The sequence below is a fragment of the Carassius auratus genome, chromosome 6 (assembly GCF_003368295.1).
Source record: "Carassius auratus strain Wakin chromosome 6, ASM336829v1, whole genome shotgun sequence".
Classification (NCBI taxonomy): Eukaryota; Metazoa; Chordata; class Actinopteri; order Cypriniformes; family Cyprinidae; genus Carassius; species Carassius auratus.
Genome location: NC_039248.1, coordinates 13,288,591 through 13,302,625, shown reverse-complemented (window position 1 = coordinate 13,302,625; position 14,035 = coordinate 13,288,591). Strand labels below are relative to the sequence as shown.

The 14,035-nt window shown below is 40.3% G+C and overlaps 1 protein-coding gene across 1 annotated transcript in view; it reads left to right on the top strand.

The window, feature by feature from the left end:
- The window catches only part of lhfpl4a (LHFPL tetraspan subfamily member 4a), a 62,816-nt gene extending 59,008 nt beyond the window's left edge, over positions 1-3,808 (top strand). The window contains exon 4 of the mRNA XM_026262609.1: positions 1,219-3,808. Within this exon, the coding sequence (XP_026118394.1) occupies positions 1,219-1,272 (54 nt within the window). The 3' untranslated portion in view covers positions 1,273-3,808. The remainder of the gene's footprint in view (positions 1-1,218) is intronic.
- The last annotated feature ends 10,227 nt before the right edge of the window (positions 3,809-14,035 follow it).

Genomic DNA, 14,035 nt, shown 5'->3' with positions numbered 1-14,035 from the left:
CAAGAGTTTGAATTACCATCAGACCAGACGGACACTGTTCTACTGTATGTTTGTTTCCAGTTTTCCCTCACTCATTTAGATGTTCTGCAAGCTAAAATGACATCCTAGGAACTCAAGATCAGGGATTTAATAGAGACAGAGCCAGAACATTGGAAAGGGAAAACTCAATTGCTTTCATACCCTCCTTCACTGAACAGTTTAGTGCTTTCCCAAAACCAAAAAGACTGACTTGATTGGAGATCACTAACATGTCATAAGTAAAATATCTCAGCTGTACACACCACATGCTTGTTCACTCCCATCATTACCAAACAAAGTTTTTAGTTGAATTCGAAAGATTCTATAATATATTTTAATGATGTGAAAACTAACATCTATATCAGAAGGATTATTGCATATTGCCAAATGTTTGGAGGTATGCAAACTTTCTGATATATATGTTAGTTTTCACATCATTAAAATATATTATAGAATCTTTCAAATTCAGCTAGCTCCTGCTCAGGACCATCATATGACCAGCCAGGACCAGGTTAAACCAGCTCAAACCAGCAGCCATGCTTCAAAACATACTGAGCCAGTATATGCTGTTTTTTTCAACAAGGAAATGTTTACATGAAAATGTATTTTCTCCAGTATAGATGAGGCTATAGTAAAATAAGAAAACTGATCATCCTATTAAATAAGTAATATATACATGTAAGAAACAAACAAACTTTTTTTTTTTTTTCTTAAGGCAGAATTTCACCGAAAATTAATTTGATGAAACTTCTCATATTTTATTGGTGGACTTGAAAAAAACCAGCAGCCATGCTTCAAAACATACTGAACCAGTATATGCTGGGTTTTTTTTTTTTTTTTTTTTTTCAACAAGGAAATGTTTACTGGGAAATGTATTTTCTCCAGTATAGATGAGGCTATAGTAAAATAAGAAAACTGATCATCTCATTAAATAAGTAATATATACATGTAAGAAACAAACCAAAAAAAATTTTTTTGTTAAGGCAGAATTTCACCGAAAATTAATTTGATTAAAAACCCTCATATTTTGTTGGTGGAAAAAAATATAATGATTTTAAATGTATGATGATATCAAAAGAAGATATTTAGGAGAATGTTGGTAACTTTTTTTTTTTTTTTTTATCATAGTGAGTTCCAATTAAGTATACTGCTTTTTGTATAATTTTCTCTCTTTTTGTCCCTTTTTATTGTCTATTTTAGATTGAGATACGTGATACGAAGGACCCTCGATTCGGTGTCCAGCGGTTTCCGTGAGGAGACGGCATCCTCCATCCTTTATCTTCTCCTCCATTCCTCTCTCCTTGTCCTCAGGCCTGTGTCTCTTAACTCAGTCAGGATGCTGCTAGTTCAGCTCTTTGTAATATAAAAAAAGACTGGAATACACTTCAAGAAGAGAACATATTCAACATATACCTATTTAAAAACCATGAGAATTTAAAATCAGTAAAAAGAAGAAAAAATCAGCTTTACATAAACCAACAACTCTGGGAAAGTAACATGTTACACATATTATTATTGCTATTTAATAATGCTTTGATGACAATTATGATGATAGTCATGATTATGCTTGCAACAGCGATATAATGTTCAGACTTTCATATTTTATCTAAAATGGGGAACATATTTCTAGCTTTAAGAAAATGTAATGAATCAATGCATATGTACAAGAGATTGGGTGCTACTCTGGACACGCAGATAAAAAGGGAAAAACATCAAGCCAAAAATTTAAAGAAAAAAAAAAGAAAAAAAAAAAGAACAAAAACATTTTGTACAGCACAAGATGTAATTTTAAAGACCATCTTTTTCTGACAAATTTTTAATTCCCCTCTTTGTACATGTGGTCAGCAATCAAAGTTAAATGATTAATTAAATAGTTAATTTGTAAATTCTATATTTATATTGATACAGGGTACAGCCATTAAGCATTTATTCACCCACATCATATTCCTTCTACAAACTGGAGTGGACTTAGAAGATTTATTAATTTATCTCTCAGTTCACCTGAAGGTACCAATAATCACTCTATGACTGTGCAACAGAAAAGACTAACAACAGTTAAATGCACAACTATCCCACAGACATCTAATTTGACATGCAAATCTCTTCTTACATTTCTTTTAATCTTTTTTTAAACATTTTTTTTTTTTTTTTTTTTTTTTTTTACAGGAACAATATTTCCTTTTTCCCTGAACCTTTTAGAGAGAGTGAGATAAATTTATCAATAGGGAATAGCATGTGAACATTCTTCAGACTCTGTTACATTAATTTCATAATTTGTCATTTTCTGCAGCTTTTTGTGGTCATTATACCAAGGTGAATTTTTCTTTCATTGTTTTCATTAATCATTTGTCTCGAGGAAAAGCCCTGCATGCTGCATTTTACTCAGGCCCAATATGTTCATACCTGCCATCTCCCACATTAGAGCACAGTGGAACAGCACAAAGTTAAAAGTAACCCATCTAGGTCACTACTGAGCCCTACACAGTCATGAATATGACTACCTCTTTCCAAGGAAGATGTGTAGCACAATTATTCACACAATTTCTCAGCATAAACTCACCATTCATTCAATGGACTTATGTGACTTTATATGCAAAATGCAACAACCGATTCTTGTAATGATGATATCAACAGTCCCAACTGCAAATAAGACGAACATTAATATTTTGTTATAAATCTCTTAAATGTCTGCACCATAGTGCACCATTCAAACGAAATCTGAATTTGTGCAGAATCAATATTGGTCGCAGGTTTTACTATGTTTCAGTTCTCTCCACTTTGTGTTAAACGATCTTGTAAAGGCATGATTTCTGCTATGTGGCAAGATCCAACACAGACCTGCAATGTGTACTGGACAACACCAGTTTGGATCACCTTAAGAGGAAAGCCCTGTTGGGGTAGGTCTGGCCCCTAGTCTGTGGCCCCTTGAGTGGCGGATTTTGGAGATGACATGAGAAGGACTCAGAGCTGAAAATAAAATGTGATGGACTCTATGGTGCTTAAACCCTTTTCACCCTTAGATAAAGACTGCTTTGCTGCTCCCCATCTACCTCAGCCTTGAACCCCTCCTACTCTTGATATGCGACACTGGAAAACAAGCTTAAGAATAATGCTGAGATCAGACGGAGAGTGGGGGTATGAGGACCAGGAAGAATAGTCTGCATTGGACTTTGAGACTAATGGCTTTCTATTCCATAACCTTAAAATGCAGCTTCTGCATAAACTCCTTGCATCTCATCAGTCACTACACTACTGTTAAAAAGTTAGGAAATACTAAGACATTTTTTGTTTGCTTGTTTAAACAACTTGAGATTTTTATTCACCTAGGATGCATCAAATTAACCAGAAATTACTGTAAAGAAATTTACAATGGTGTATTATAAATGCGGCATTATTAAAACTCTGTTCATCAAAGAGTCTTACATGTGCATCATTCAGTATTCAGCAGCTTATTAAGGCATTCTCCTGCTTTCTGCAGCCCTTACCATACGTGTTTTGACTTGTTTTGGTAATTCCCATTAACCCCAGTTCAACACTAGAAACTTAAATTAATTTATCTGTAATACCTTTTTTGAAAATAATAATAATCACAATAATAATTTACAATCCATTCTTTATGTTTTCTTGCCCATTTAAGCACTTTCTTCTGCCAGAGTCATTTTTGAAATGCCAACAGTACCTCTGTTTCACTGTGGAAGTTCAACTTTAATGTGTACAGTTCATTAAAGGGTTAGTTCACCCAAAAATGAAAATGATGTCATTAATGGCTCACCCTCATGTCGTTCCAATCCCGTAAGACCTCCATTCATCTTCGGAACAAAGTTTAAGATATTTTAGATTTAGTCTGAGAGCTTCCTGTTCTTCCATTGAAAATGTATGTACGGTATATTGTCCAAGTCCAGAAAGGTAATAAAACCATCATCAAAGTAGTGCATGTGACATCAGAGGGTCAGTTAGAATTTGTTGAAGCATGGAAAATACATTTTGGTCCAAAAATAACAAGAACGACGACTTTATTTAGCATTGACTTCTCTTCCAGGTCTGTTGAGAGCACGTTCATAGCACTGCAGTTTAGTGATATCCGGTTCGTGTAAGAATCATTCAATTTAACCGGTTCTTCTTGAACCAGTTCACCAAATCGAACTGAATTGTTTGAAATGGTTTGCGTCTCCAATAAAGCATTAATCCAAAAATGACTTAAGCTGTTTTAACGTGGCTGATCACTCTCTCTGAGTCAAAATAAACCAATATCCCGGAGTAATTAATTTACTCAAACAGTACACTGACTGAACTGCTGTGAAGAGAGAACTGAAGATGAACACCGAGCCGAGCCGAGCCAGATAATGAACAAAGGATTGACTCGTTCTCAGGTCAAGAACCGGTTGCACAGAACTAGAGACAAGTTAAGCATCTGGGCTGTCCACTTCTTTCTGTGGTAGTTAGATCCAGTTTTTGATTAATTAACTGTAAATTAATTAAAATAATTTTCCTGTAGCTCAATTGGTAGAGCATTGTGATATCAAGGTTGGGGATTCAATTCCACGGGAACACACGAAAATTGATAGCCTGAATGCACTGTAAGTCGCTTTGGATAAAAGCGTCTGCTAAATGCATAAAAAACAAATTTTTAATGTGTAATGCTTGGTAAACAGAAGGAGGAATTTCTTTCAAAAAACATAAAAAATGTCTTGGTTTGACCAAACTTGGTAGTGTATTTCTGTATCCATCATTCATCATTCACATTTCATTTTGTACAGTACATCATACATTCAAAGCCTGTAAAACTACAAACAAAAAGTATTTAATGGTTATTTCAACCTGGGTGCACTGTGCTGGTCAACCTTTATTTTACAGGAAAAACACAAAGCATGGACGTACATACACAAACAGTACCCCCAATGACAACTAGTTATTAAAAAAAAAAAAAAAAGGCCACCTCAGAGGCAGTATATTTTTGCAGTAGGCTACTGAATATAATTTCTTCTCAAAGCTATTTAAATTCTTTTTTCTAATGCCTGTTGTAGCACTAAGCAATTGTTACAGCATACCAACTTTAATTTATACAAAATGGTATGTTGCATTTTCAGATAATTCCACCTTGCACTATATATGATGGGTTGTTAACATCCATCAAACATTACCATAACCAATGCCCAGCTGTTTTGGGGGGGGTTTATTTTTTTAATCTTTTTTTTAATTGATTTATGCAACATTTTCATCTCGACACAGTGTAGATGTAGAAAGAAACTTTTCAAAGAAATGTACTGGATAGCCAGTATTCAAATCATGTAAAACTAATTTGATATTTACGAGTATGTCTGTTATCTTCATTACCACACAACATCCATTCAATTAATCTCATTTGAAACAACATTCTCATCCAACATCCAGTCATTAACATTTAAGTTTAAAAACAAGTGTTTATAGGCCCATGTTACTGAAGGCTTAGTGTTTCGTTTATTTTTGTTTTAGTTTCTCTTCTGTCTTAAAACACTTCTTTTATTGATCAACAATTTAAAAATATATATATAAAAAAAATTAAGAACAAGACTACTGTGGAAAGATGTGACATGGTTGATTTCTGATGTTCACATTGTCTCTTCTTGTGCTTCACATGTGTAATGCCTCTCTTTTAAAGTTTATTGCTTTTTGCTCTAGTGGTAAATGTTTTTCCCCCTCTGATCTTTCTGGAATGCTGTAATCTCTAAACTAAACAAACATGTATACAAATATTTCTGCAAGTCATAGGGGAGTGCAAATTAACTGAAATCGTCACCATCACTGAAACATTGTTGGTGTTGTTGTTTAAAATATTAAAAAACAAAAAACATTGAGTACCATGTTATGGGTTTATTTGGAGAGAAGGTACAAATTGTACTTGGGTATACAAAAAATAATAATTATAATACATGCTTTTAGAAACTGGAAATATTCCTTATCAGTGCTTCAAATAAAAAAAATAAAAAAAAAGACAGAAAAAAAACAACAACACAATAACGTCTCATTTAAGAAAAAAAAAACAAAACCTAAATGTTCAAACACCTCATTTAATTGTTTTGTTTTTCGGTATGAACTTGTGTTTGTGTGCTATATTTAGCTGTATCTGAAAAAGAAAAATATGCCGCAAGCCTGCTTGCACATTACATAACAATTATGGAAAAATGTTGTATGTGTGTCCAGTCTGGCAATTGATGGCAGAAAGCCACTTCCTGTAGCTCTGATTAGCAGCACCAGGAGAATGAAGGGCTAGATCAAAAGGCTGGGCACTGACCAACACAGACAGGATGGGCCATGGCCAGAATAGGTGCCAACATACCAGCAGGCATTAAACAGCATCTTTGCTACTGCCAGGTGCAGCAAGCTGTGCTACAGAGAGAAACACCTCCACCCTGGGAGTAATAGTAATTGAAGTTGGCTTCACCATAAATTAAAAAAAAAAAGTGACATATTGTGTCCTGTTTTTGCTATTTTTAATTTGTCATACATTAAACAATCTGTCATACATGAGATGCAATTTGTATAATTCACATGGAGCTATTTACAAAATATATATTTTTTTTTTTATTCCATTAACTAAACTCATTAACACTCGATTGATGTGAAATATCAAATACTAATAATAAATATAATGGGCCTAATGTTAATTCTTGATTTATAATTCTTTATTACAAATTTTCAATATCGTGATGAAAGAATTTTGAAACAATACACTGTGATATTCTTGTTCTAACTTTTCACACTAGTGGCTGTTATATATTAAAATGCTATTACTAATTTAAGAAAGCAACAATTAGGGGAAAGCTCAACTGTAGAAGGGGTGGTCATCAAACAAGAATTTTGTAAATTCTGATGTCACATGTTAATTAGAAATTGGAGCCAGTTAAAACTGTAGAAAACATTGGGTTCTTTACAAGTTCTCCAGTCATGTTAAAAGTTCTATTTAGAACCATACCCTTCTCCTTTACGGCTGAAACAGTTCTTGATTTGTTTGTGTTGTTTTGTTTTGTTTGTGTGTTGTTTTGTTTTGTTTTGTGGGGGATCTTTCAGAGCCACCTCACACTTGACTCCAGGCAGCTCAACCATCCTGTCAACAAACTCTTCACAAGGCAGGTACACATGATATTCTTTTTTTACGTCTTTACATTTTTAAATTGTAATTAAACTAAAAACTAATATATATATATATATATATATATATATATATATATATATATATATATATATATATATATATATATATATTTAATAATACCAGAGTTCATCTTGTACCAATGTTCTTATTTTTTATAGCACGGTTAAAGTTGTAAATAGCACTTTTCAAAGTTTGTTCTTGATGGAATCTGTAAAAAGCGTTCTATGCCAGCATAAAGGGTTGCTATTCTTATTGCTATTTACTAGAAATACCCTGAGAGTTTAGGTCATATTTCTTCAAAAAATGAATTAAATTGTACTTGTCTGCCTGCAACATATTTCTGTTGTTATTTTTGTTTTTACATCTGTCACGGGAAAAAACACATTATATTATATTATATACATCTATAGTATAATGAATTATTATATAGTGATAAATATGTTGCTTACAAAAACAATTGCTCAGAATGCACACATACTTTGAATAAAAAATCATGGCTTTTCAAGGGATGTCTTATGTTGTGGAGCCTATAATAGAATTTTCATCAAAATATATGAAAAAAAAAAAAAAAAAAAAAAAAATATATATATATATATAAATAAACATGCAAACGGTAGCATACATTAGCTTCAAATTAGTGTTATGGCCATATGTGTGTATGTGTGTGTTTATTTAAAACATTTAACAGACAACTTGACCTTATCCAACATTTAGACAGTTTTGAAAAATACCCTTCATATGCCCATAGTTGTCTTTGCCGCATTATAGCTGGTGTGAATTTACTGTGTTCACGTTAACCCGAAATTATAGAGAAAAAAAAAAGGTATTTTTATTTGGATTTATTTGCATTTAGGAGACAATTCTATCAAAAGTGGCTTACAAAAGAGAAAAAGGGATGGTTAAGTGGTTGTGAAAGTTCTTGCAGAATAAGTGTCTTCAGCTGCTTCTTAAAAGTTGTGATGGTCTGAGCAGTTCTGGTAGAGATTGCCAAAAGAGAAGAGAAGTGGAACAGAGAAGGTAAAGGTTTAGGAGAGTGACTTTCATTGTTGTAAAGGAACAAAGGTGTTGCTCGAGTGACCAATTCAAGTGAACTGAGTCCTGAAAGCCAACATCAAAACCTTAAATTTGATTTTGGCCATAGATGCACTGCAGATTCTGCCAGGAAGGGTTTGAGAAACAGGTGAGTGCCACCAGAATACCAATGCTCCTCCAATGAAGTTGACCCCATTATCCTGGACAGAAAGAGGTCAGAGTAGGTAGTTCGTTTGAGTAGATAATTACTTAGCTATTGTTAAGAAAAGTGCACTCTATATATTATAAATGTTTGTAGTACAAATGTAATCTGAATGTACCATGTGCCACAATGTCCGTGTCATGTGATCTATCAACATCAGTTGAGTCAGCCTTTCACAAAATCCTCTGCAGAGCCTTCCGATACAGTAAAGTGTCCATCAAATGTGCACTTCAGAATCACACTGGAAGTATTAAGTCACTTTCTTAAGTACTTTTCGGCCTGCTGTTTGATGAATGGTGTGAATTCCAACATTCTACTCTTATCACTTACTGTTTTTCACCTACTGTGTAGTAGGAAATTATGGGTTCCCTTTCAATACTTCACTCGTACTGCGTCGAAGACGCATATGGGAAAAACCCCTTTTTTCTCCTGAACTGAAGCCTTATTCAATCACACAGTGAAACTGCACAGCCATTGGATCGTGCAGTGCTATTAAAACAAACCAATGGCTTGGCAGCGGTGCTGCACGAACCTATGGCAGCGAAGCCCGCCAAAGCCGCCAAAATGGGCGGGGAATCTGGCTATATATTGGCCGCTTCGCCACAGGAATTCAGATTATTTCTCCTTCGCTGATCTCCGCTGAACTGCTCGCCGTTGACACGCCTCGCACTGGAACGCGACTGCCGGTCCCCACCGCAGATTCATCGCTTCCCTGCGGCCATCCGGTGAGATATATTGAAAGAGCAAATTTCTCAAAAAAAACTTTTTCTACGGCGTTGTTGCAAATGCCGTCTCGTTGATGACGGGCACAGCGAGTGTGTCGCGTGCTTGGGGAAACCCCACGCTGACACAGCACTCTCGGGGAATTCATGTTCTCATTGCGAGAACATGAATATCGCCTCTCTGCACTCGCGAATCGCTTTCTTTTCAGAGAGCGATCTCGCTCCTCGAGCCCTCCCTTTTTCTTCCTCCCACGAGCCGGCAAGGAAGAAAAGGCGGGGCAGAGGATTAAAGCAGCAGGATGAAAGCGAGCTCACGCCGGCTCAGCCCCCGCGTGCCTTGTTTTCTCCGCCCAGAGGGGATTCCCCAGTCCTCTTTGTACAGCCAGACCAGTGTCCCTCTGCTGCCGCGAGTGATCTAGTTTTGTTTGGAGGGACTGAGGAGGAACTGCTAGAGGACAGCATGTCTCTAGTCGCTTCAGATGCTGAGGAGCTGTCGGGCTCGCCGGACCCCGCCCCCTCGATGTCATCTGAACCAAACCGCTCGAAACTCGGGATGGACGCCGAGCTTATCCGCGTTCTCTCCAGGGCAGTGGATGAGCTGGGTCTGGATTAACCCGAGCCTCGACACCATTCTCGCTCGGCCACCAGACAGTATCAGTTTCCTAAGCGCATGGGACCCCGGCCCAAGATAGTGCTGGACCCTGCGCCGCCGCCGTCATCCTGATCAACAGGAAAGAAAGAGGAGGGGGCTAAGTCTCGCCACAGCCGGACCACCCCCCAAACTGCCCCATGTGTTCTACTGTCCATCTCCAGATGTCTACAAAGTTGTTCCTGCTGCAAACAATGGGCCCTCGTTAGCGCCCAGACAGCAAAGCGCTGTTATAGTGCAAAAAATAAAAAACACTCTCCTTCACAAAAAGAGCAGTTTTCCTCACACAACACTCACGAGTGCTATTTCCCCCCACGGCGGTCAATCACTCGAGTTAATACAACCTCTATCCATCCGGGCCTCACAATGGCAAGCCATTCCCGGGGTATCAGATTGGGTCATGGGAGTAATGGGAGTAATAAAACACGGCTATTCCCTTCAGTTCGCCCGACGGCCACCACGCTTTCGTGGTGGCCGAAAGTAAGCGTCTGAAAGACGCTTACTTTCACATCCAGATAGCCCCCCGTCACAGGCCATTCTTGAGATTTGCCTTCGAGGGCGTGGCTTACCAATACAAGGTCCTCCCCTTTGGGCTGTCTCTGGCGCCTCGCACGTTCACAAAGTGCATGGATGCGGCTCTCTCCCCTCTCAGGCAGAAGGGCATCCACATTCTCAATTACCTCGACGACTGGCTAGTTCTAGCTCAGTCAGAGGGGGAGGCATTGGGTTACAGAACTGTGCTCCTCAGCCATCTGGAATGCCTGGGGCTCAGGGTGAATTTTTTCAAGAGCTCACTGTCCCCCAGCCGACGGATATCGTTTCTGGGAACAGTGTTAGACTCAGTGACGATGAGGGCAACAATGGTGAAGGAGCGCGCTGCGGCTCTACATCGACTTGCGGCCTCTTTCAAAATAGGTACTTCTCGACCCCTAAAGACATTCCAGAAGCTGCTGGGTCTTATGGCGGCGGCATCACCGGTGCTGGAGCTCGGGCTGCTTCGTATGCGCCCCATCCAATATTGGCTGAAACCGCGTGTTCCACCTCATGCATGGCGTCACGGACACTTGAATATCAAGGTGAGCCAGGACTGTATTTCGGCCCTGACCCCTTGGAGGAACATGCAATGGATGGAACGGGGTGCTCCACTTGGTATGGTTTGCAGAAGGAAAGTGATCTCCACAGACGCGTCCAACAAGGGTTGGGGCGCGCTGTGCGAAGGGAAACCCGCTTTCGGCCAATGGTCGATAGAGGAGAGCAGGCTTCACATCAACTGCCTCGAGATGATTGCAGTTCAACGAGCCTGCCAGAGCTTCCTGTCAGACCTAAAGAGCCACCACGTGCTGGTCAGATCGGACAGCATGACGGTGGGCTGTCATCGACGTGTCTCTTCAGACTAACGTCGCGACTGCTGGAATGGACCCAAAGCAATTTGGGGTCCCTGAGAGCAGTGCATCTTCCGGGCAAGCTGAACAAGGGCGCGGATATGCTGTCAAGAAGCGGAGTCTCCTCAGAAGAGTGGAGACTCCACCCGCAGATGGTTCAGAAGATATGGAAGGTCTTTGGCAGAGCGGAAATAGACCTCTTTGCCTCAAAAGACAACTCTCATTGCCCAATATATTTTTCCAAGATCGAGGACGCGTTGTCCCAGGACTGGCCCAACCGTTTTCTTTATGCTTTTCCTCCGGTCCTTCTGATTCCCCAAGTAATCAGGCGGGTCAGGGACCAGAGATGCAGGGTTCTGCTTGTAGCTCCATTCTGGGAAAATCAGCACTGGATAGCCGACCTGTCGCAGATGCTGACTGCAGTCCCATGGCCCGTTCCCCTGAGACGGGACCTCCTTTCTCAGGCAGACGGGACAATTTGGCATCCACACCCAGAGAATTGGTCTCTGCAACTTTGGTCGCTCGACGGGAGCCCGCGGGACTCCCTGAGCGTGTGCTAGACACAATTTCACAGGCTAGAGCTCCGTCTACACGACGCCTCTATGCCTGCAAATGGTCTGTGTTCTCCACATGGTGCTCAGATCATGGTGAAAGCCCGACCTCTTGTGACGTATCAGTGATACTGTCATTTTTGCAAGAGCTCTTGGAAAAGGGACGATCCCCCTCCACGCTTAAGGTCTATGTAGCAACTATAGCGGCGTCACACGCCCTTATAGCATCCCAGTCGGTGGGCAGAAACGACTTAGTCGTCCGATTTATGAGAGGTGCCAGACGGCTTCATCCGCCTTGCCCTCCCACCGTCCCTTCTTGGGACCTGCCCACGGTGCTGAGAGCCCTGAAGGGGGCCCCCTTTGAACCGCTACAGTCCATAGGCCTTAAAGCTCTGTCGCTAAAGACCGCTGTGCTATTGGCACTAGCATCTGTTAAGCGTGTGGGTGATTTGCAAGCACTTTCGATAAGCCCTAATTGCCTAGAATTCGGGCCTAACGACTCGAAGGTCGTCCTGAAACCTAGGCATGGCTATGTGCCAAAGGTGCTCTCCACACCCTTTAGAGCACAAGTGGTCACCCTCTCTGCGTTACAAAACACAGAGGAGGATCCAGGGCTGAATCTACTTTGCCCAGTGAGGGCTCTAAAAGTCTACATAGAGCGTTCTGCGCCAATAAGACGATCAGAACAGCTCTTCATATGCTTTGGAAACCGCACCAGAGGGTTACCAGTCTCTAAGCAAAGACTTTCAAGGTGGATTGTTGATGCAATCCAGCTAGCCTACTCTTCTTTGGGCCTGCAAAGCCCAATTGGAGTAAGAGCCCATTCGACGAGAGCAGTGTCTTCGTCTTGGGCATGGTCTAGTGGTGTGACCATTGCAGAAATTTGTGAGGCGGCTGGCTGGAGCTCGCCGTCCACATTTGCTAGATTTTACAATCTAGACGTCCCGGCGCTTCATGCTAGGGTACTTTCTGTGTGAAGGTCACCTTCTTGTTCCTCATTTGCATGCTCTTGGCCATTCTTGCCCTAGGCTCAAACTCTACTCGTATGCACTCGGTCCCTTGGCTACTGAGGCGATACGAACACGGGATGATCAGGCTAGGCCAGACGTAACCTCATTGAGCTTATTCTGCCCCTAGTTGCTATTGTCATATCTTGGTTAACAAATCAAGTGTGATTGCGTTGGTCGTCCTCCCTTCTTAGCATGGCGTGATTGAACTGGGTCTTCGACGCAGTACGAGTGAAGTATTGAAAGGGAACGTACTCGGTTACTAACGTAACCTCGGTTCCCTGAAATACGGGAACGAGTACTGCGTTCCTTGCCATGCTAAAAAGGCTGCACAACTCAGTCGTCGCTTCAGTCGAAGTAACCTGAATTCCTGTGGCGAAGCGGGCAATATATAGCCTGATTCCCCGCCCATTTTGGCGGGCTTCGCTGCCATAGGTTCGTGCAGCACCGCTGCCAAGCCATTGGTTTGTTTTAATAGCACTGCACGATCCAATGGCTGTGCAGTTTCACTGCGTGATTGAATAAGGCTTCAGTTCAGGAGAAAAAAGGGGTTTTTCCCATATGCGTCTTCGACGCAGTACTCGTTCCCGTATTTCAGGGAACCGAGGTTACGTTAGTAACCGAGTACGATTTCAGAAGCAGCCTATGATAAACACCCAAACCCAGAGGGCTTTTACACTGGCAGTTTAGTGCGGAACGAGGCACGGTCCGCATGAAAATCACTAATGTCAACGCTGTCATCGGACCCTGGTGCGCACTGGGGTACCGAACCTGAGGGTGCTTTCACACTAGCACTTTTGGTGCGCACCCAGGTTCGATTGATGTCAGAGTTCAGTTCGTTTGGATGATGTGAACGCTGTCTTCCGTACTTGGATGCCGTACCCGAGCTTAAAAACGGTGGTCTGGGGTACGCTTCATGTGAACTCTGGTACCGCTTTTAATGACAAATTATTTGATGAAAATGTGTTTGTGTGTGTGTTTCACTCACTTTCCTGATGAGCGTGGCTGACACACTGCAAGCAGAGAGCTGTACATTTCATTTATGTTCGCCTTCAACATTCTTTAGAGCATTTTCAGTACATTCGTAAGGCAGACGGGTAACACTTTAGAATAAGGTTCCATTAGTTAATGTTAGTTAATGTATTAATTAACATGAACAAACAATGAATAATACATTTATTACTGTATTTATTCATCTTCGTTAATGTTAGTTAATGAAAATACAGTTATTCATTGTTAGTTCATGGTAATTCACAGTGCATTAACTAATGTTAACAAGCACAACTTTTGATTTAAATAATGCATTAGTAAATGTTGAAATTAACATGAACTAAGACTTA